At 60.1% G+C, this 23,426-nt stretch overlaps 1 protein-coding gene across 15 annotated transcripts in view; it reads right to left on the bottom strand.

The window, feature by feature from the left end:
* Positions 1-21,606, bottom strand: part of ABLIM2 (actin binding LIM protein family member 2) — a 120,656-nt gene extending 99,050 nt beyond the window's left edge. For all 15 annotated transcript variants that reach the window (XR_006791873.3, XR_008506639.2, XR_008506641.2 and 12 more), the window contains exons 1-2: positions 21,462-21,606; positions 5,476-5,619 (exon numbers count right to left, since the gene is read on the bottom strand). Coding sequence is in view for 2 of the 15 variants with exons in the window: in XM_045881552.3 (XP_045737508.1) it covers positions 5,476-5,619; positions 21,462-21,486 (169 nt within the window). In the remaining 13 variants the exon portion in view is untranslated. The remainder of the gene's footprint in view (positions 1-5,475; positions 5,620-21,461) is intronic.
* Positions 21,607-23,426: the final 1,820 nt, after the last annotated feature.

Here is a 23,426-nt window from a genome sequence, read left to right as displayed (position 1 = left end):
CTTGGCTGTGTGCCCCGGGCAAGCTCCTGAACCTCTCTGGGCCTCTGCGGCCTCATCTGGAACACAGCCCACTTCCAAGGTAAAAACAGCAGCACGGAGAAGCATTGTCTGAGCCCCGAGTTACGCGGGGCCCCAGCAAGGCTGCAGCTGCCCTGACATCACTCATCCCTGGAGGCCGAGGCCGTGGCCAGGCCTGAACCCTCCACTCCCAGCAGGAGAGTGCAAACCCTCGGTGTCCTCTTGCACCACGGTGCACTGCACGCCCAGCAGGCGTACCCCGACTTGGGGAGAACAGCCTACCCGGGGCCTTGTCGTGGAGCGCCAGGGTGACCCAAGGGTACCTGCACTCTGGCGTCTGGCTGTCTCCCTGATCTTTGCAAGGATCTGCTAGCACATCCTGGATCCAGGAGAAGAATGTGCTGACGCTGAGACCACGTGAGTCAGCATCGCAGGCCCCGGGGAGCCCATGAAGCCCTTTCCAGCCACGCCTGTCCCTGCTGGTCACCCCAGCTCCTGGCTGGCCTGCAGCTCCCCCAGGCACGTCAGGACTGCAGCTCCGGACCTCCGCCCGCTCAGAATAAAAGCTGCAGATAATCGGGACAATCATGACATTCTCTCTTGCCTGTCGAGTTACCCAACACTGATACGGGGAGTGGAGCAGCTGTGGGTGACCCTGAGGGTCGGTCCCCCTTCCCTGTGGTCATTCACGAGAAACGCTCAGGAGCGCGGGCAGCGGGGGGGAGACGCTTTCTGGAATACCGTTCGGCGCTGACTCTAAAGAACGTGAAAACCGCTCCTACCCTTTGACCCATCGATCTCCTTTCCGGGACTTTATCCCCAGGAAAGGACCAGGAACACCCACAGAAGTTCTGTGGCAGCATTACATGCCCTGGTACACTCAGGCTGGGTTCAGAGTCGGGCACCTGGCTTTGAACCCTCACTCCACTGCTTCCCCACCGTGTGGCCTTGGGCAAGCCACGTCACCTCTCCGGACCTCCGAGTCCTCGTCTCTAAACTGGGTCAAGCGCACCCATATCTTGCATGGCTGTCTTAAGAAGTCAGTGAGATCGGGTGCGGGCGACCACGTGGCTCAGCGCCGGGCTGGAATGGATGTCGGCGTCCAACAGCAGAGGGACGGCCAAGTTCACCGTGGGCCTCGCACGTGAGGGACTTGAGGTTGAAGCCCTTACAGGATGGGCTCATGGGCGGTGAATTAGTCAGGACACAGAAGTAGGGATACAACATGACTTCCAGTCAAAGAGACTCACAGAGCACAGGATGGGGAGGCTGCATACCGAACCTGACAGGGGTCCCCTCGGGTGGCCCCGGAGGGATGTGACCTACTCTCTCCTACGGCTCTCTGTGCTGGGGGGCCAAGAACGGAGCAGCGAACATCAGAACACAAGGAAACCACTGCAGGCGACCCCCACGGCCTGATCGGAGCCAGCCGGCCCGGGGCTCATGGCCACGGCCAGCCAGCGCTCACCCGATTCTTGTCCCCTGGGACCCTCCTTCTGTACCAACAGCCCCCTGTTGCCAGAGTGTCTTCCTGCCACGTGCCGCATATCCTGGAGCACCCTGCGTGGGTCAGGCTGTGCAGAAGGACACGTGCGCTGGGCAGGCAGACGAGGCCCACGTGTCTGAAGCTTTCCTTTGGCTCTAGAAGCCCTTGGTCGGTTTCTCATGAATGCCCCGGGAATGCCCCAAAGGAGAGAATGCAGGCATTTTGCACCATTCCCTTGTCACCCCCAGGTGCCCAGAGTGGCTCTCCGGTGGCTATTTATAGTCCCAGATGGATGTGTCCTTGCCGTACACCCCGTAGCTGCCACCAAGCTACTGGCAGAGCTGGGGGGCTTACCCCCCCATCACACCCCCTTCCCTCGCTGCCTGGCTCGCTCCACAATCGTGGTTCTGCTCAGTCCCATGGCTTCCCGGATCAGGAACGCCTGCTTTCTAGGGGTCACAGGTGGATATGGCCTCCCGTGCTCAGCATTTCAGACCGGGGCCATGTTTCCAGGGCATTACCAGCGGGGTACAGAAGACCACAGTCAAAAAACCCAGTTTTAAAGGTGCAGGACTTGGCTGCACATACACGGTCAAGAGGTTTTTCGAGGCAAATTTCACGTTGTTTGTAAAAACGGCAACACTTTCATTTTATCTTGAGGACCTACTATGTGCTGGGTGTTTGACACATTTCTATCTTATTTTGCAGCGTGAGAATAGAGCCGGCCAGATTTCAAGTCCCAGCCAGAATCGCACATCCTCCCAGGGCGGACACCATGGGCTCTGGCCCCGGAGCCCTTCGCCGCACACCAGCTGCGCCCCTGCACAGCACTGCAGAGCCCTCCTCTGTCCGTCGTCCCTGGACGCCAGAGCCAAGGGCCTCACAAGGAACCCGTCCCCATCGCTCATTCTGCTCCGGCCTGTCCCCGGGTCCACCAGGCACACACCCTGCTTTCCTGTCTTTGTCCCAGATGCTTGCTCAGGCTGCAAGGCTCTTCCCAAATAGCTCTCAAGTCTTCACTCAGGTCATCTCCTCCGTGAGGTCCACCCTGATTACCCAATTGAAAATAACAACTGCTCCTGAACTCCCATGCCTGCCTTTCCTGAGCCCCTCTTCCACCTTTCCTGTACGGCACCTAAATAAAATGTATGTATCCTATCCAGTGTTTATGGTCTGTCCCCCACACTAGAACACGATCTCCACGAGGACAAGCATATCCATTTTGTTCACGGATGCATCTCAAGCACCCAGAATGCTGCTTGCACACAGTAGGTGCCCAAGAAATCACTGTTGCATGAACCCTGTGGTTAGGAAACGTGTCTAAGACCCACATTCACAATGGAGTGGCAGGGGTGGGATTTGCACCCAGACCTCCAGGCATCAAAGCCCAGGACTGGAGCATCCATGAAGGAGAGTATAATTACATGATCATTTCATGGATTTTCCCAGGCAAACTGAGGCATATCCAACAAGTGCCAAGGTGGCAAGAACCCTCACACTGGGGCCTCTGGTGAGAAGCTGTGCGAACAGACCCTGCTTTGGTTCACCTGGCAACATGCCCACCCAGGGACAGATGTGACTGGTCTCAGTGAGTCACCGCCCTCCTTTCTGGTCCTCTGTGCCTGCGTGGGTGGGCCTGAGACCCAGATCTAGCCAACAAATCAGATTTGAAGTCTTTGGGGGACCTTGGGGAAAGGGTTCTCCCTAGTCAAAGGGAGAATCACGTGAGGAGGGAGCCCTTTGCCTGTGCATAGCACCCCCCCACCCCGAATCCCTTCCCAGGTTGGATGCTACCCTGTGAGGATGTGATGTTTGGAGCTACAGCAGCCACCTTGAGACCATGAGGAGAGGTACTGCTGCCATGCACAGGATGAGGGAGGGGCAGAGGGGACAGTGGGGGTGGGGAAGTAGAAAAAGAACCTGGGTCTTTAACGACCTTGTTGAACTGTTAAGTTAACCAACTCGGCGGGGGGGGGGGGGGGGTAAAGGGGCCACCTCCAGGCTTTAGGTTAAGACAATAAACATCCATGTTGTTTAAGACACTATGAGTTGGGTATTCATTTTGATTCATCCAAAAGTACCCTCAATGATTTACAGGCTTTGCATTTTCATGAGAACCTGGATAAAAGACCAGTCTGAGACTGTGGGATCTTCATGCTTAAACAGACACAGCTGTTTCCAGCTTGCGCTCAGTCTTAGCTGCCCCACCTCGTTCCTCAGCAGGTGAGGCTGAGATGCCCCACCCCCAAGGGCAGGGGCCTCGCTGATCTACACGGCCGTGGGCACAGCTGCCTGGCGCGGGGTGAGGCTCTGTAACTGGCTGTGGGTGTGGGCTGTGGCCTTGGAACGGGGCTGCAGCAGCCGCGGGGGGTCAGCCGCGGTCACACAGGGCCAGTCCCAGGAGCTGCCCGCCGCCCACCGCCTGCCATGAGGAAGGGGCCACGGCTACTCTCACGCCTGCTCAGGAGCTGGCTCGGAGGACAAAGTGATCTGGCCCAGGTGACACTGCGGGGGGTGCTCCTGGGGCAGTCCCCGCCTCCCCCCAAATCCTGTGGGTCAAACCAGGACTCGATTCTGGAGTCTCATGCCTTCTATCGGGTTCCTAAGGTCTGTGCTTACAGACAATCCTTTTAAACATGGTGGCCGCTTCCCCTGTGTCTTTAAAAATAACCTTTTAAAAGAGCATTTTAATGGATTTTGCTCTTCAGACACAGCAAATTTGTCTTTTGGAGAGTAGAGAAAATTAAACCAGATAAATCCCACAGTGGTCTGGGAAGCTCTCATGAAAAGGAAGAGATGCTTCAGGCAGGGTGATGGCACTGACCAGGATGAGGGCACTGACCATGGTGGGGGGGGTGGGACACTGACCACGGTGGGGGGACACTGACCATGGTGGGGGATGAGGCATTGACCACGGTGGGGGGTGGGGCACTGACCACAGCGGGGTTGGGGCACTGACCACGGTGGGGGGTGGGGCACTGACCATAGCGGGGTTGGGGCACTGACCACGGCAGGGGTGAGGCACTGACCACGGCGGGGGGTGGGGCACTGACCATGGCGGTGGTGGGGCACTGACCAAGGCGGAGGGGCACTGACCATGGCAGGGGGGCAGCATCATGGGCAAAGGCAGTGTTTACAGGATACTAAAGGCTTGTTATTCTCACACCCCCACCTGGGGCTGCTCCATCCATTCCCAGAAAACAGGCACCTCCAGGCTGTGCCCCTCTGAGGGGCAGGGGCAATGTCACCCTCAGACTGAGGGTCCCAGCGCACTCCCACCCCTGCCAGAGACGGTGCCACCCCAGAGGTCCCTGGGTCTCCCCTGGGGGTCCCTGGCCCCCACAGGGCCCCCATGTCTCCCACGGCACTCTGCCCCCCTCCAGGGCCAGGGGGCTTCAGGGCCATTTCTGGGGTGTCCCCTGTCACCACAGAAGAATCCAGGCCAGTGGTTCTCAAGTTTTCTTTCCAAACAATAGGACTGGACATGCAGTCTTCACAGAGGGCCCGAGGCCATGGCGTGGCGACGGACAGAGCTCCTCTGGGGTCCGGGGGCTCACCTGCGGCCTCGCACCCCCACGCCCAGGAGGTTCTTCCCAAAAATCTCCAAGGGACTCAGCCAGGGCCACACCCAGGTCTGGAATCCAGCTGGGGACAGGCTCCCCGTCCCCAGGCCCCAGCTGCCCCCTCAGCTAGCTGCTGGCACGGGGAGGACGCTGGGTCCCCAGTCTCACCCCTCCCCCTCCCGCTCGGCAGCACTCTGCGGTCAAACCGCAGACGCGGGCCCACACGGCACCCCCCTGCCCCTGCCCCCTGGACCGGCCCAGCACCCCCTCCCATGGCCGGATTCATCCTTACACCAAGTTAGAGCCCAAACACCACCTCCGCCGAGCAGCCCTCTCTGGAAGCTTCCGGATCCTTCCGTGCTCCCTCCCCCGCAGCAAGGACAAAGACCAGAGACCAGGGATGCTCACCTTTGCAGACGAAGCACTTGATGTGGAAGTACTTGTTCTGGACCCTTAGCACCTCCCCCTTGCACACATTCCCGCAGGTGTTACACAGGATCGCGGTGCTGGGCGGCTTCTCCAGGGGGCTGTGGGCGGCCTGGGGCTCCGACACTGCCAGGGAGGGAACAAGGAGCCACGTTAAAGGTGGGACACACGCCAGGCCCAACGGAGCGAAGCAGCAGCGGCATGAGGCCTTGGGAGCCCCCGCCCCAGCTCAAGCCCCATAGGGTGTCAGGGGACAGACGCGTCTTCTTTCCTGGGGACCAGAGGGGACTGGATAATGTGAGAGGCCATCTGGTCAACCCCCAGTGAGGGGGGCTCCTCTCTATGGCAGCCCCACCCAGTGGGCCATCTGGCCCCCAACCAGGTGGGCATCCCAGCAGTGGTGAGAGATCACAACCCCAACGGGCAGCCTATTCTCTTGCTGCCTTGACCTGGCAGGTCCTCGACCGGCAGGGCCTCCGAAGCAAGGTCCCCCACCATGAGCTTGGCAGCCCTTCTGCAGCCAGGAGACCCGGAGTCCTCTCTTCTGCAAGTACAATAACCATGGTCCTCCTTTGAGCTTGCCTCAAATTCCCTCTGCGTCCTGGGGCCATTGACCTGAATATTGTTGCTGGCCTCCTTAAAGCCAGCCATGGCCTGGGATGTTTATGGAAGCACTGGGAACCCACCGAGGGCCAGGTCAGGGCGGACAGTGAAAAGGCCCGGCCGTGGGGCTCTTGGGGTCTGGGCAGGGTCATACGCTCCTCATCCACGTCCTCCAAAAGCACCTACGGAGGCCAGAACGCAGGATGCTGTGGCCCACAGCGGGTCTGCCCCTTTGAGGTCTAGCCGGGCAGTGGAGACACCCCCATGGTGGGGCTGGGGCTGGGGGAGGCCCAGGGGCTGGGGACCAGCAGGGTCGCTGGAAGCACAAGGAGGAGCTGGTTGGATGGTGGAGTTGGAGGCTGGCGCGGAGGCCTGCTGGGCAGAGAGCATGGCCCAGGCAGGCACCCGAACAGGCTGGAGCCTTCCGACTCAGGACCGACCGGAGAAAGCCAAACCCGCTGCCTCACCAGCCACGTGGGACGCCCCCTTCCAGCCTCCCCAGGCCCCCAGTCCCTGTCGGGCTCACCCAAGAGCCCCCTTCCTCCTCTGGGAAGCTCCCCCTCTGCTCTGCCTGCCTCTAGGTCTCTGCCAAGTGCAGGTGGCCGACCCCCGGCTCCAGCCAGCGCTGGGTACACAGCTTTGCTTTTCTCGTGGGGCGGGGAGTGTCTTTTCTCATTTCCACATCTTCTAATGCCACCCTCCTTTTTTGGTCTGGGGTCCCCTGCCTGATGCTGAGACAAGGACGGGCTGCAGGTGTGTATCTGGGACCAGCAGGTGGCAGGAAGGAGTGAGGGGGACCTGAGGCAGGAAGTTTGCAGGTGCAGGTGAGTGTCCACCTGGCTGCAGCTGAAACCCCAGGTGGGCCCAGGGTGTGGACTGGCCGAGGAAGCACCTGCCACGCTTTGTTGGGGGGGGTCAAGCTATTTGTACTTACACACACACACACACCCCATTTACACAATTGTCTAACACTAGCTTTGAGCAAGCACCAGACCTCAAGGTCTCCTCAGTCCTGTCGTAAACATGAAGGAGGTCCCTCCAGACAGAAGAGGACATTTCTCCACCTGATTTCCCACCTGTCCCCCACCCCCAGGACCCCGCGTCCCAGCAGCCCCTGATCTGCCAGAGCCGGGCTCCTCTCTGCTGCGGTCCCTGCCCGAGGTGCAGAGTTTGAGAGCAGGCGGCACAAAGTGGGGGCTGGGCCACGCTGGGGACAGCGAGCTGTCTGAGGAGGAGGCTGTGAACACCCCAAGGGTATCAGGGTTCCAGCTGCCTGGGAACGAGAAGGTGCAGGAAAGGAGGTGAGCAGCTTGAAAAGTAATTCGGTGTCACTCCGGGTACCCCAGACCCAGAGTCAACGCCTGCCTCGCGTTTCCAGAGGAGTCAGGATCCAAACAGCAGACTGGAGGGTGCAGAGCTGGGCGGGGGGCCCCGTGAGCTCTGTCTGCCCTCCTACGGCCATGGTGACATTCCCTACCCCAGGTTAAATGCCAACAGCAGGTTTGCCCTTCACTTCTTTTTCCTGTAGAAAAAGTGCAGAAATTGCCTTATCTATTACTTAATAAAATTGGTGGAAGGCGACATTTCCCTGGGCTTGAATTTAAGACTCCCCTGGCGGAATGAGCCACTGGAATCCAGGTTTAAAACCTGTGAACAGCCCAGGGCCCGGCGGGCTCCTGAGTCACCCTGTCCACCTCTGAGGCTCGGTGGAGATTGTCGGGGGTGGAGGGTGGGACACAGATCCTTCACACTGTTATCTTCTCATCTGTCAGGCAGACAAAGAACAATAGCCTATCATCTGTCCACGAGCAGACAAGCAAGTTTTTATACTACTAGAATCTGGCTCAAGTCCAATATGAGGGAAGGTCAAACCAACCCCCCTGGGGGTCACTGTGAGCCCTGGGGGAGCACAGGATACAGGGGCAGACAGCCTGGGTGCAGCCCCAGCTTCACCTCCTGCGTGCTGTGACCTGGAACACCCAGCCTTCCGTGTGTCTGTCCATCTACGCATCTGCCCTCTGCTCACATCACCTGCCTTGGGGGTGGGGTGGGGGGGCTTGCTAAGATGATGGGCTCAATACACAATAGCTATTGTCATTTGCAAAAACACAGAGCCTGACACCGCCAGTTTCCTGGCTACTGGAGATCCATCTGGTATGGGGTGGGGGAGAGCTGCTTTAAGATAGGTTTTGCTGGGGGGGGGCCCAACTCTGCCCACCTGGAGCATCCTCTAAATCCTCCTGGGACAGCTGGTCCTGAGAGCGGTGGTGCTGCCCTCTGGTGGCGGAAAGCAGACACTGTGTGGTGGGGACGGGTGGGCCTTCTGTGCAGGTTGTCAGCCTGGCCCTGGGATCCCATCTGTGATTCTTGCGCATTTGTGGTGGGAGCATCTAACCTCCCAAGGTGGACTCATTCCTTGCACCCCCACAGAGGCCCAGTTGCAAGAAATCCCTGCATGTGGACTCTGATGGGGTGTTTCTCCTTGGGGAGCTGTTGTCCCTGTTGCTGAGGGAGCTGAGGCCAGGAAAGGAGGCTCAGGACCCGCAGGGGGCAACACCCGGGGTTTTCCCCAGGTGGCCCCAGGACAGGGACGGGCTGTTCCTGCCAGCCCTGGTGTCTGGTGCGTGGGTCTTACGTAAAAAAGGATAATTATCCAGAAACCAGATATCAAGCCACAAAACAACATGGAAGACACCCAGATGCGTATTACTGAGGGAAACAAGCCAGTCTGCAGAGGCTGCGTGCTGTGTGAGTCCATTTATAGGACATTCTGGAAAAGGCAGACCCATGGAAACAGTAAAAACAATCAGCAGTTGCCAGGGCTTGGGGGGAGGGAAGGATGAGCAGGTAGAGCCCGGGGCTGTTTAGGGCAGAGAAGCCGCTCGGGTGGGACACTGTGATGTGGACACACTTCATCACACACTTGTCGGAACCCATAGCAGGTTCAACCCCACAGAGGGAACCCTGATGGAAACCTCAGTTCATTACAATGTATCAAAATGGGCTCATCACCTGTAACAAACACGCGTATTACAGGGGAAAGTTTGTGGGAACTCCACTTTATGCTCAGTTTTGCTGCAGACTGAAAACCACTCTAAGAACTAAAGTGTGTGAAAAATGTTAAAGGAAAGAAACAGAGGTCGAGAGCTACCACACCCAGAGGCCCAACCACAAATGCAACAGGCTCATTTGGCTACAATTGCAAGATGGGCTCCAACCTTTGGTTTCATGAGTCCCCAGCTGTGATAATAACTTAAAACATAAACTCAAGTGGTGAGAATCGACCACGTGGGGCTGTGACCATTTGATCTCCCTGTGATAAGGAAATCCCAGCACTGGGAAGCCTTGCCAGGAACAGGAATTATTCCCGGAACCATCAACCTGATCGAGGGCCGCCCCGCAGTCCCCGGCGACGCCCTAGAGTCCCTCCAGGCTGTGATCCTGCTCTCTCTCCAGGAGACAGGAGCTTCGTGCTGCTGGGCCCAGGACAGGAGCCAACAGGGCTGGGTGTGGGTCCTCATCCCCATCTGGGGGCAGCTATGTGGCCCTGGAGAACTGGCCAAACCCCGAGAAGCCTCAGGTTTCACATCTGTGAGCTGGAGCTTGGTCTCATGAGGCATTTTGTGAGACTCCATCATAAAAGTAGAAAAAAAAGACCAGTGCAATGTCTGACAAGTGTCACGAACACTCAGAAAAAGTGCAGAAATTGCCTTATCTAGGAGGCTGTGAACACCCCAAGGGTATCAGGGTTCTAGCTGCCTGGTCGTCCCCAGGCCCTCAGATCTCAGGGTCACCCCGCACCTGGGGACGGGGATGGGAGGAGGCTATCAGGAAGGAGACCAGGAGCCTCCCAGGGGGGTCGTGCCTTTGCTTACTCGCCCACCTCGTTGGTAGATTGTCCCAGATTTGCCGCCACACTTTGCCACCTCGTGACGTGGCAGGGTAGGCGACAGGGACACCTGTCCTGATCCCAGCTACGCCCCCCCCACCCTTGGGCGGGTCACATGCCCTCTGGAGCCTATTCCCTCCTCTATGAAATGGGGACAAGTATTCCTGAATGTGGGACCCTCGTGCTGATCAGACCCGATGATGCGTGTGTAGCCGGTGACCCAGCTGAGCACCTGCTGCGTGTGCGGGCGCAGGAGGCAGTGACTGTGACGGGGGGCCACGGACGGTGCCCTTAGCGGCCGCCGGCAGGTGGGGCTCCTAACATTGGCCTCTGCTCCCAGGGGGTTGCCCAGTGGCGCCCAGTGCTTGATGTGGTGAGCGGGGCCAACCCAGACCAGTGCCGGGCCTTGCTGGCCCTTGGCTTGGGGACAAGGACCGTGGCTGAGCCCCACCAATGCCACTGCTGAGATCAGTGCCACGCTCGGCTCCCTCGCCCGTGTGGCTGGTCTCCTGGGCAGACGGGCCTCCTGGGCACTGGGCAAATGGGCCTCTTTACCCTGATGAGTGGGAACACGTCTCTGGCCTCTTCACCCAGCAAATCATCCCGTTCTCCTCTTGGCTCTGTCGGCTCAGGCCCGACGGGGGCCACCTCCCACTTTGTTCATAGAGATTCACCAACCTGACATCACTCTAGATGCCGTAGCTGAATGCCCCCTCTTTGTTCCTGTCATCAAAGCTGGGGGCCCGCGGTGATGCCCTCGGAACACGTGCCGGGCGCGGTCTCCCTTCCCTGGGGTCCTCACCAGGGCAGGTGCCGCTGTGGCCCGGCCTCCTCCGGCCTCGGAGCATCTGCCCTGAGCCTCCCCGGCGCCCTGAACCCCTGGAGACCACCGCGAGTCAAAGCACTTCATTGTGAAGTCAGAACTGCAAGGCGCTCAGCCAAAGTGCGCTCAACTCCAAGAACTCAAACAACAAAGCTGTTCTTCCTCTTACTGTTTGCTGATTCAGTCATTCACCCACCCAACAAATGCCCGAGGACCTACTAGGTGCCCGGATTCCACAGGAACCAAACAGGCCCAGCCCTGGCCCCCTACCTGCAGGAATGGTCTTTCACCCCCATTTTACAGATGACGGCCCTCAGACTTAGAGACAGGTGGGGGCTTTCCCAGAGTCACCTGGCTAGAGGAGGGACTCGGCTGGGCCCCAGCTCAGGGGGGTGTGATGCCCGCCCATCCTCGTAGCCACCTGCTGTTCTGCACATCCCGGTCAGGTGTGCCCTCGTTCAGCAAACAGGGGAGCAGAGGAGTTTGTGGGCATCGGGGAGCCAGGGACACACACTGGCTGGCCCACCAGATGGCAGGTAGCAGGAGAGGGGACATGCCGGGCCGAGGAGGCACAGGGGTGAGGAAGGGGAGAAAGGGGGAAGCAAGACGCCTCTCTTGTTCCAGCAACAACGCATCTCTCGCTTCCCAGACAGGAGGGCACACGTCATTCGTGATCCTCAGGGACATTTCCAGCTGCTGCTTCTGCGCTTTCTCAGTGGCTCGGCGTGTCCTGTCCCCCTCCAAGGGCCCAATCTGTGCGGGAGCCCAAGCTGGTGTGCCTGACGTGGCCGAACACCCACATTCCCTGCTCATCTCGTTGTCCAGGGCTTGTACTGGGAGTACATGCGCTGCAGGACCACACGTGGGGGCCCTGTGAGCTCAGGGTCTGACTGGTCCCCACACCCCATCAGCCGAGCGCCTTGCTGCACTCTCCACTCTGCTGTTTGCATCACGCAGACCGCTGGCTAGGGCTCCAGACCGCACGACTCCGCTCTAACCCCGAATAAGCCATATAAACCGTGCATGCCCACCCAGGCCCGAGACTCTGCTATGTCCAGGGCGGGTCCCAGGCACACAGTTCCCATCCTCCCCCAGGCCTTCACTTCTAACCATGACAATGAGCAGAGAGCCACAGAGAGAAGCACAGCAGGGAGATGGACCTGTGTGCAACCAAGGAGGACTTCTGGGGGGAGGTGACATGAGGTGGGCAGGTGCCTTCTGGTTCAGCAAGTACCGGTCACCATGCTCATCTCCACCTCAGTACTAACCACGCTGGGTGGCCCTTGTCCATTGGTCTGTGTGCCTGCCTCCCCAGCCTGGAAGCCCCCCCCTTCCCCCGCCAGGGCCAGGGGCCAGCTCTGTGGAGTGTGTCTCCCTCAGGCCAGGTTTGGAAGAGACGATTCTCACACACCACGTGGCCATCCTTGTGGCTGGTGCATCCCCCAGCACAGGTATTCCTTCGGGCTGGTTTTCTCAGTTGGAGTTGAGGGCCCACCCACCCCATGCCTCAGAGGGTCTGCCTGTCCTCAGGGCACACTCTTCTGCGGGCTGGGTCTCAGGTCGGGAACGGGTCCTGCGCTCTCTCCCGCTGCCCTCCCCAGAGCTGCGTGTTGGAAAATCATGCCAAATCGCACGAGAGCGCTTCCTTCCCTAACCTACTTACGGGCTGAGTGCTAATTATAATCACAAACCGGGAACTGCTTTCTGGAGTGGCAGTTCTCGGCGCGGCCGTCGGCAGCCTGGGCCTGGCAAGCAGGCTCCCCGCTCGGCCAGAGAGGCGACCTCTCCGACTCTTCAAGTATGTCGTTCACCCAGGACCTCCATCCAGCGGAGATGCGGTGGGCTCCCACTCCCTGCCGGGCCCGGGGCTGGCCCAGGGGCCCAGGCAGAGCAGAGCAGTCCCTGCCCCCAGGAGCTTGCGCTCAAGGGCACAGAGATGGGGGACAGAATCCCCCCCACAGAAGCTTGTTGCCCCAGACGCCTGAACTCCCAGCACCCGCCCCCACGCCCGTTCCCATAGTCACACCGTCAAACTGCAGGGACTCCATCGGGATGCCACGCCCACGTGAAGCGGTCATCCCGTCACCCGGGAAATGACCCAGCCCTCTTCCGCTGCCCCACGGATGTGGTCCCTGGTTTCTCCTATGGCGCCAAGTGGGCTCATCCAAGCCCCTGACCTGCCCCAAGCCCAGACAACGGTCAGCTGTCCGCGATCCGCTCCGCTCTGCCAGAGTTCTAAGCAGTGGACGCCGGGCTCGAGCTCCAAAACTTGCAGACAGAACTGATTATGTGAAAACGCTTCATAGTCCCTAACTGGCCAACTCCTGCCTGCATCTCGCAGCTTCTCCATCAGCCCTGGACCAGGACGTCCGGGGGGCCGACCCACCGGCGGTCCTCCGTGCCCTGCTCAGGGCCGGCCCAGGGCACAGCAGTGAACGTCTGCTGGGTGGGTGAGCCGCCCCTCCTCTCTTGTTCACCCCCTGCACTGAACGTCTTTCTGAAGTTCTCTCCTCTGAAGGGGTATGGGCTCCACACCTGCCTGGCTCACCGTGGGGGCCCAGCACCCAGCCCAGCGCCCAGCACCTGGCAGGTGCTCCATAAATGGGACGAATCAACACATATCACACAGAGTGGCAACCTTTGTGGGCACGTGCCGGTCTCCCCCTGCACACGCATGCCTCAGCATCTGGCGATGTGACCACCGCTCTTCTGGAGACCTTGGGACGCTCATCCCTCTGAGCTCCTCAGCGGGCTTCTGAGCAGCCCCTGGATGCAGACGTCCGTCCCACAAGCTCTTCTCCACTGCGGCTTTGACACGCCTTCCACTAAGCGGCGGGGCCCGAGACCCCCTCCCCGGGAACACGGGTGGACGTTGGGACTGCCTCGGCCAACGATGTGATGGGAGCGACACCATGGACTTCCAAACTAGATCCTAATGCCATAAACTACCTTGCTTTTAAGGATGCTCATTCTTGGAACCCAGCAGCCATGCACTGAGGAAGCCCAACCACCCCAAATACCAAGCGACCGCATGCAGGGGGCACGCGGATCTGTTCTCCGGAGGTTCCCATCGTCCCTGGCTCTCAGGTCACCCCTAGCCTCTAGATCTTCCCAGATGAAACCAGAGACAGAAAACATCCCTGCTGGGCCTTTCTGAATTTCTGACCCTCAGAACCCGTGAATATAACAGAATGGACATTTGGTGCCTACGGTTTGGGGCAGTTTGTTATGTAGCCATAGAAAACCGAATGCCACCACAACCAGACCCCAGAGTCCCCTCCCCAAGTCCTGACACGGTGTCCCCCCTACTTCTGCACACAGCCTGCCTGAGGCTCACTCGGGACCTCTCCGGAGACAGGAAAGTCACTCCCTCCATAGCCAAAGTCCCACGAGGAGGTGCTAGCCATCTTGATCCGGGGAAGGAAATGCCCAGAGTCTGGCCTGGCCTTGCCTGGAGTCTTCACCACCACCCTGTGGTAGATACTCTGGCACCCATTTGGCAGAGCTAGAAACCAAGCTCAGAGAGGTAAACCAGCCCAAAGCTGTGCAGCCAGGAGAGGCAGAGTCAAGATTCAACCCCAGGTCTGTCCTCCTCCTGCTAATCTACCCTGGCGCCGAAGTCCCAAGTGTCTGAGTAGGTCCCCATTTGACCCAGTGGGAAAGCGTCCCCTTGAACCAGCGAGCTCACCAAAAGGGGACAGCCAGGACAACGGAGCCCCCAGGACAAGCTCTCCCAGCTGGCAAGGGGCAGGATCAGGGAGAGTGGCCTCGAGCACAGGCACCCTTTGCTCAGGTCCCTGCCCCGCTCAATCACCTTCCATGGCTCCCCACAGCCACCAGAACTCAGCTCAGCCCGCAGACGGACCCCCACGCCTCCAAGCCCTTTGCCCGGCTGGTTCCCTGGCTTACCTCCCACGGCTCCCTGACTCCGGACTCTTTCCCAGAGTTGTTGTTGATCGCCCCAGCACCGGCCCTGGCTCCCACCACCGGCTCTGGGGATTGCTGTCCTCGTCCCCCCTCCACCTGTGAAAGCCGAGCTTCTTCAAGGCCCACGCCCGGTGCTGCCCCTATACCAACCGCGTGTTCACAGGGAGCCCCGTGTGCTGAGCCCCGTGTTGGAGCTCTGGGCACCGCGCCCCTTGGTGCCCCAGATCCCGTAAGAATGCTCTACCTCCTTGACAGATCTGAAAACAGGTATGCGGGGGCGGGGGGCTTGCCCAGTGTCCCCCTGGACCAGCGACAGCCACCTTGCACAAGTCATGTCACCTCTCCCCAAATGGCCAGTGACCCTCTGGCCCCCTCCACTGGAGACCCCACTAGCAGCTCCCGTGCGCTCTCCAGGGTCCCCTAAACGCCAGCACAGGGCTGGGGACAAAGGACCCAGGTCACCTCAGAGCATCTGGGTCATGCTCGCTGTCCCAGCACGACTGGCCTCCGAGGTGCCTCAGTGTGGGTGTGAATCCTGGGTCATCCCGCCTCAGGCAGGGCCCCAGATCCCCCAGCACTAATGCGGGGGGTGAGTTGGGGGGCTGCACAGGGTTACACCCCACTAGACCCAGGGAGGTCAGGGAGTCAGAGATTGGTCTCCATCTGAATGAGAACAGCTTGGCCTCTGGATCCCAGCAGACTGAGCGCAGACCCCCAGGGCCCCATGGGCCAGCGGTCAGGTCCCCGGGCCCTGTGGTTCCTCCTGTCCTGGGATGGGGGAGCGCGTTCCGACAAAGTCGCTCTGGGCCACACACGGCTGTGGGGCCACCAGGCAGCCCCACGGGGCCTGGAATGAGCCTCGAACTTGATAGGGGAGGCAGGAAAAGGAAAATCTGCCCTGCCAGCCGAGTCTCCCTTCCTCCAGACGGAGTGTGCGAGCCGTCCAAGGTTGGGGATCCCGGGAGGCCACAGAAAGAGCCCGTCTGTGACAGCCGAATTGTGTCGACCCCCAAGCCCCAGCACTTCAGACTATGACCTGATTGGAGATAGGGTCTTCACGGAGGCAGTCAGGCTAAAGTGAGGTCGTCATGGCTGTCCTTCCACACAGGGGACGTTAGGACATGGAGACAGACGCACAGAGAGGACCACGTGCAGATGCAGGGAGAGGCCCACCATCTGCAGGCCAAGGACACATCTTCCCTCACGGCCGCCAAAGGAACCACCCTGGTGACACCTTGATCTTGGGCTCGCGGCCTCCGGGATGTGAGCAGAGATCTGCTGGGTAAGCCCCAGTCTGCGGCACTTTGTTACCGCGACCCCAGGAGACCAGTCCGTGGAAAGAGCAGGAAGCCAGGCCTGGGATGTGCCGGTGTCCCTCCTCCAGGCCGGTTTTCCATCTGCAGGGGGACAATGATGTGGCCCCACGCCGGGCTTCTTGAGGATGGTGACGGGGCAGGGGCGGCTCATGGTGGGGGCTCAGTGTGCTGGGGGTCGGGGGGCCCCTTCTGGAGGCAGAGCTGGGAGCCACGCGGCAGTGGGGGCCACAAGCTCAGGCTGGCCACCAGGCTCAGCAGACTCCAGCTCGAGCTTCTGGCAAGTCCCAGTACACATCACGCCTGCAGCAGCTGGTCCAGGCATCCTGGCCACCCACGTCCCTGAGGGTGTCATTTCATGGCCGGAAGAGCGGCTCTTCCTGAGCGGGGAGGCATCTGAGGATCTCCTGGGTGGCATTCTGGAAGGTCAGGGCGCAGCGGGCATCTGGGCCCCTCCTCACACCCGCACTCCCCGGGGACACGCCCAATGGCAGAGAGGGGCGGGCCCCGCCCAGGGCACACACACAGTCCGGCTGGGCTAGGCGCAGGGCTCGGGGCTCCAGGCCTCCAGGCCAGTCCCTTGTCCCCCTCGTCACACCGCCACGGACCAGAGCAGCCACCCCGGCAACAGTGCGTGACCTTGTCTGGTCAGGCCCACTACCCGGCAGACGCCCAATAAACGTTCCTTAAATCCCATGGGAACAGGACACACGTTTGACGACCTGAAGCAGTGCATATGGTCCATCAGCACAGGGAGTGATGTGTGTGACAACGTCGTCTTTCAGTCCCCGTGCCCGGGCTAAGTGCCAGGTGCTACACTCGGGGGTTTCCATCGGTGACCATCACAGAGCAGGGAACGCGGGCGAGGAGCATGGCTGGGGCTTGAACCCAGGCCGCCCCATCGCAAGCCCCAGCTGCGGACTCCCACCGAGGGGGTCTGGGAGGGCCCAGTTGGTCCCGCCAGGCCCTGCCTCAGCAGGCCAGCTCCCGTGAGACCCCGCCAGCGTAGGGCCCGCGGCCAGGGGCCTGCCAGGACGCCCCCAGTGCACGCTGGCCAGTCAGGATCCCCGGCTGCCCCCCTCCTGCCCAGGCCTCTGAAGACGGGCCTGCAGTATGACCTGGAGACACTGCCTGGACGGGGCCCCCGCTACCCCACCGTCCATGGTCAGCAAGTCGGATCCAGCAAGGATGGCCACGGGGATCTGAGAGGTCACCGCCCCCCCCCGACCTCTCCTCCCTGCTTGCTGCCCAGCAGGACGCTACCCACGATCCAGATCCTGCTAAGCACCCGTCACCTCTACTCCACTCATCATTTCGTCCTGCACAATTGGGAACTGGCCTCTCTTGACAACTTTGCAGATGGGCAGACAGGTTCCCAGGCCAGGACTGGACCCAGGTCTCACCAGCCCTTGCTCTCCCCGCTGCGCCGCGCTGGGTGGGAGGGGCCAGCTCTGGGGAGGCGAGGCCCTCCCAGACCCGGTAGGTGTGTGCGGTCTTCCAACAAGACAGTTCACCTGCCTCCACGGGGCCCCTGCTCCTCAGACCTCCCTCCCAGCTGCCCTGTCTTTACTGCTCGGAGCAGCCGGGGGACCGGGCAGCTCAGGGTGCTGGGCACGAGCGCCCATTTAACCTCAGGACCCGGCTCTGGCTCCCAGCGTGGCTGGAAGGACCCTCCTTTGCCCAAGTGGGATTCGAGCCCTCTGTTTTCTTCCCTGTCAGCGGGCAGCCCTTCCTTGTGGTCTTCAATCCCTGCCTGACCCTCCCCAATGCCTGGCCAGGTCATCCCCATACTCCCGGTGCCCCAGGGGCTTGCATGGCACATGGAGACCCTGATCCCCCCACGTCTAAAAACAGCTACTTGCGCCCGAGCCTCCAAATCCCATGGCAAATTGATGGGTCCACTCCAAAGTTCAATTTAAAATCCCCCACCTGCTCCCTGGGGCTCAATGCCACGTCTCCTCTGTCCACCCAGGACGCAGGGGTGAGTCTGTGGAGGGGGTGGGGAGCCTGCGGGATGTCTGGCCGGGGCTTCCAGGCCCCTGTTCTCCCTTCCTCCCTGGGATCGCCAGGGCCTGGCGAGGGTGACACCATCTGCCAGAAATACTGGGCTGGCCTGTGGCTTGGTTGGAAGGCCACGGGCAGAGTCCGACCCCAGCGCCCGCCCAGGAATCCCCATGCTTCCCTCCCCTGTGCAGGCTGTGGGTCCCACATGCTGGCACCCACCTTCCGTTTCTGAACCCCATGCCTGCCGTGTCCAAGAGTAGAACGCATCTGGGAACGTGCATGGCCACCTGGGGCCACACGACGTAGCCCTACTTCGCCTGTCACGTGGGGCTCCTAGCACATACCCAGGCCTTCAGCTGCATCGCTGGGGTGCCAATGGGCCCGTCCCCCAAAGGCAAACATACGTGAGCTTCCCGTGCAAAGATTTCTCCTTCCTCGAGACACAGGTGGCCCCTCCCAGCCCAGCAGGCATCTGGGGGTGAGGCTGGGTGGCCCTGTGCCTCCTGGGCGGGGGGGCTGCCAGCAGAGCTGAGCTAGAAGGGGCAGTGGGTGCTGCTGAGACAAACTACAGCCCCTGTAATCTGGTAGCTCTGGAAGTACACAAGCAAACGCAAGCTGTACAACGCAGGTTGGTTCGGGGCGGACGTGACGATGCCCTCCATCCGTGACGTGTAGACACACCGGCTCCAGGCCTGCCGTGACCACCCCCTACCGCAGAGAAGGAGCCCGTGGCCCAGAGACGCTCAGTAGCCTGGTGAGCTCACACAGCCCCTAACTGGTGGGACCGGTTTGTCCCTCCAGGACTTTGCCCCCTGCACGATCTGCCTCCTCCTGCGCCGTCCTCCCACTCGCTGGTCCACGGAAGGCTGGTGGCAGGGGAAATATGTCCTGAGCGTCTAATTAAAACCGGGCATCCAGAGTGCTGGTCGGGCGCCCAGGGAAAGCTGAGACGCGCAGGAGGGTTCAACACGCACACCACACTCCCACTCCTTCTGCCAACCTCACGTCCCCCGGGGCATTTTACTTGTACCGACGGGGCCCCCGCGCACAAACCGACGTCGGTGGGTCCCATCTGGCCTCCGAACTCGGGCAGACTGGGGTTCATTTACGCCCGGTCCTGCAGCCCGTTCATGGTGACGGGCCCCTGGTCCGCCTGGTCAGGCCCGGGGGTGTGGCCTCCGGATGTCACCCAGTGCTGTGTGGGGGCCCAGCCCCCGCCCCCCCCAGACAACAGTTCCTTAGGTTTCAACAACAAAAATAGCTGCTTTGGGGGGACAGAAATAATACTATTCATTGCCACAAACCCAAACAGCACCCAGAAGTCGAAGAAGACTTAAAATCCCCTGCTAATCTTCAACCCTGAGGTTAACCACCATTTAGCTCAGTGGCCATTCTGGGCGGCAACTGTGTGCCACGAACATGTTATGTGCATGCATGTACCACGCAGACACATGCCTACAACATGTGATGTGACAGGATCCACGATACGACTTAATAACAACATGATCTTTTCAGGGAGCAGAGCCTTGTCCTCATGTCCCGTGTCTCCAACAATCTCCTAAATTCCTGAGCAGAACCTGCCCCGCTTGGCAGAAGGGGCTCGGTGTGCCCTTAGAAAAGTTTACCAAGATACAATTCACAGACCATACAATTCCCCTATTTAAAAGGCACAGTTGTATGATTTTGAGTGTAAAGTTGAGCCCTGAAACACACAGGGGTTAGACGCACCAACCAGTTGAAAATCCAAGGATAACTTCTGACTTCCCAACACCTTAACACGACTCGCCTCCTGTCGACCAGAGCCTTACTGAGGACGGAAACAGTCGGTTAACACATATCCCGTATGTCACATGTACGATATACTGTATTCTCACAATAAAGTCAGCTAGAGAAAAGAAAGTGCTGTGAAGAAAAGCATAAGAAGGAGAAAACACACTTACGGTACCGAACGTATATGTGCTGAAAAAATCCACGTATCAGTGGACCCACTCAGCTCAAACCTGTGTTGTTCAAGGTCATCTGTACTCGCAGACTGGTGTGTCAATCAGCACAATCAATTTTAGAACATTTTCATCATCCCGAAGAGAAACCCCTTGCCCATTACCGTCCCTCCCCATCCCGCCTCCCCCTCCCCTGGTGACCGATGATGTACTTTCTGTCTCTACGGATCTACTCCTTCTGGACATTTCATACACACGGACCTTCTGCGTCTGGCTTCGGAAGAATGCAGAATGTTTCCATGCTTCATCCACGTTGTGGCGCGAGTTGGGCTCTCCAGGGCCACTATTATTCCATCATGTGACCACGCCCCATGGTCCATTCGTGGGGTGAAGGGCTCTGGGGCTGTTTCCACCTGCTGGCTATTATGACGACTCAGGCACAGCCCCTTCGGGGTGGACATGGGTGCCCCTGTCTCTTGGGTACCTCCGTAGGGGTGGACTGGGACTTGGCCATTCATATGGTGACTCTGTGTTTCAGCACTGGAGGACCTGCCAGACCTCTTCCTGAGTGGCTGTGCCATCAGCCCTTCCCGCCAGCCGTGGCGGGTGAGGGTCCAGAGTCCCCGCATCCATGTCTGGACGACCGGGCTGTGGAGCAGGTGCATGATGGCCACCCACAGCGGTCTTGATCTGCATCCGGGACGACCAGGGGTGCTCATTCGTGCTTGCGTGTCTCCTTCGGAGAATCGTCTGCTCAGACCCTCGGTCCACGTCCTGTGGCCGTCTCTCCGGACAGCGACAGAACTGAGTCCTAAGGGTTGTTTACTGCTCTTGGCGAGAGTCCCTAATCCCACACGAGGTCAGCAAACCCTGTCTCCCACTCTACCAGCTGCTTCCATCTTCTTCATGACGTTCTCTGCAGCAGAAGAATGTTCAGTTTTCACGAAATCCAATTGATCTGTGTTTTCTTTTTTTTAAAGATTTTATTTATTTGACAGTGAGAGATACAGCGAGAGAGGTAACACAAGCAGGGGGAGCGGGAGAAGGAGAAGCAGGCTTCCTGCTGAGCAGGGAGCCCGATGCGGGGCTCGATCCCAGGACCCCGGGATCATGACCTGAGCCAAAGGCAGACGCTTAACGACTGAGCCACCCAGGCGCCCTGATCTGTGTTTTCTTTCACTGCTCGTGTCCTTGGCATCGTGCCTAAGAAAGCGCTGCTTCATCTGAGGGCCCCGAGCTTTCTGCCGACATCGTCCTCTACGGTTCCGCTGCGAGCTGTTTCCGCCTTTACTATAATTCCACAAAAACGGAATCACCCCTCACCACCTTTGTAAACAGCAGAGCTCAAGCAGACTGCCTCCCTCCCTTCGTGTCAGACCCCCAAAGCTTATCTGTGGGACTCAAGGCTCCTAGTTGGAAAAGCAAGCCTCCCCCTCCAGCCAGACGGTCTCGGCCATGAGGGCAGTTACCTGTCTCTCCTCCTGGCATCCCCATGGAGCGTGGCCTCCACACCAAGGACCTGTGCCCGTGGAGGCCGCAGGCAGCAGCTGAGCAGTGGGAGAGCCTCTGCGGCCCGCACGACTCCAGATGGACGCGCCGGAGGGTCACGTGGGAGCTGCCACACTCCTGCCCCAGGAAGGGCAGGGCCAACCCCTTCCTGACACACTGAAATAGACTCCCCCACCTCCCCCCAAGATGCACCTGTTTCCCAGCCGTCCGGGAAAGGGACTTTGGAAAGACACGCGGCGGGGAGGAGGGGCGGGAGGGCCAGGCCCACGGCCAGGTGCGGGCAGCAGGTGCGAGCCCACCCCGGGGCGGCGGGGGTCACAGCCTGCGCCCGCAGCTGGAGCCGCCTAGCAGAGCCCCACACACTGGGGGCTTCACAACAGACGTTATGCTGCCGCGGTTCTTGAGGCCAGGAGCCCCACGCCGAGGTGTTCCCAGGGCCGCACGCGCTCCCTCCGAAGGCTCCGGGGAGGAGCCTTCCCTGCATCTTCCAGCTCCTGGGGCTCCAGGCGCTCCCGGGCCTGGGGTCATGTCACAACCCCCTCTGCCTCTTTCTTTATGTGGCTTCTCCCTGTGCGTCCGTGTGTCCTTTCTGTCTCTGGTAAGGACACCAGTCACGGGATGGATGACTTCATTGCTATCCTTACCTTAATCACATCTGCTAAGACCCTTAGTACAAATAAGGTCTCATGCCAAGGCTCTGGGTGGACACGGCGGTGGGGGGACCTTTCTACCCCTCTACACAGTCCCACTGTGTCGTGGGAAAACCGAGGCTGGAGGAGCTTTGGCCGCACATGTCCCTGCTGTCCCTCCACCAGCTTCGGCTTTAATGTCCCAGCGTTAGACCCACCAGCCGCGCCCACGGTAAGCGCTGCTTGGACCCAGAGCGGCCGCAGGGAATGCACGGGCGTGGCCCATGCGGGCCCAGTAAGCGGCGCCGGATGCCACGGTCGAGGGGTGAACCACAGCTCGGGGCGGGCCCCGTGACCCCTCTGCAGACCCCCAGCAGAAACCGCCTCATCCCCCAGCGCTGAGGAGTCGGGAGCAGGTGCCGGCCGCCGGAGTGGAGCTTTCCTCATCTGTCATCGGCCACGATGGTGTGACATGCCTACCTCGCCACCCAGTGAACAGGACTGGTGACACGCAGCCTCCTGTGGGAAGCCCCCGGGGCATGTCTGCAGCATTACTACCCAGACCCGTGGGACCCACGCATGGGCACAAATCATGCATCCCAGGCACGGAATTATATCCTCTTCGGCCCATAAATGAGAGGAGATTCTGCGATCCATGCCCTGCATCCCCGTGCCCAGCTTGGGGCGGAAACCAAGACGGTGACGATGACTTCAGATGACATCAGCTCCCCTCTGAGCACTCAGTGAGTCCCATATGCTGCCCCATACCCAAGGCAGGAGCCATCCCATCCCTATTGTCCCTAAGAGGAAACCGAGGCAGAGAGACAGGTGGGGTGCAGCCAGCTCTGGTGAACAAGAGGGGGTTGGTGGGCTTTGAATGTGAGGGTCTGGCAGGGCCCTCTGCTTGTGGCCAGCGCCCTAGAGGGCGCCCAGGAGGGAAGGACCGGCGGACATGCAGAGGCCAAGGGGCAGCTAGCCTCTGGACCCCGGGAACGGCCTGCATGAGGTTGGAGAGGAGACGTTCCCGGCAGGCGGAAGACCCCCGCTCCTTGGGCCTGGGGTGCTCGGTGGGGTGGGAAGGCACGCAGGGACAAGGACATCCTAGGCCCCCAGTCAAAGAGTGGGTTTTCCCTGGGGACCGGGGGCAGCGCTGAAGGATTTTGCTCAGGTGGCAGAAAGACAAGTGTCCCGAGAGTGGGTAACAGCTCTTCCTTCCCACAAGCAACACCCCCACCCCAAATCCAGCAAGGAGCTGGTGGCGGCGGGGGTCCCATGAGCTTCTCCCCTCCCCAACAA

This window comes from Mirounga angustirostris, unplaced genomic scaffold (assembly GCF_029215605.1).
Source record: "Mirounga angustirostris isolate CCGP_5_RB_7025 unplaced genomic scaffold, mMirAng1.0.hap1 SCAF_2, whole genome shotgun sequence".
Classification (NCBI taxonomy): Eukaryota; Metazoa; Chordata; class Mammalia; order Carnivora; family Phocidae; genus Mirounga; species Mirounga angustirostris.
Note: the sequence above shows the minus strand (reverse complement) of the source record. Positions and strands in the feature narration are given on the sequence as shown.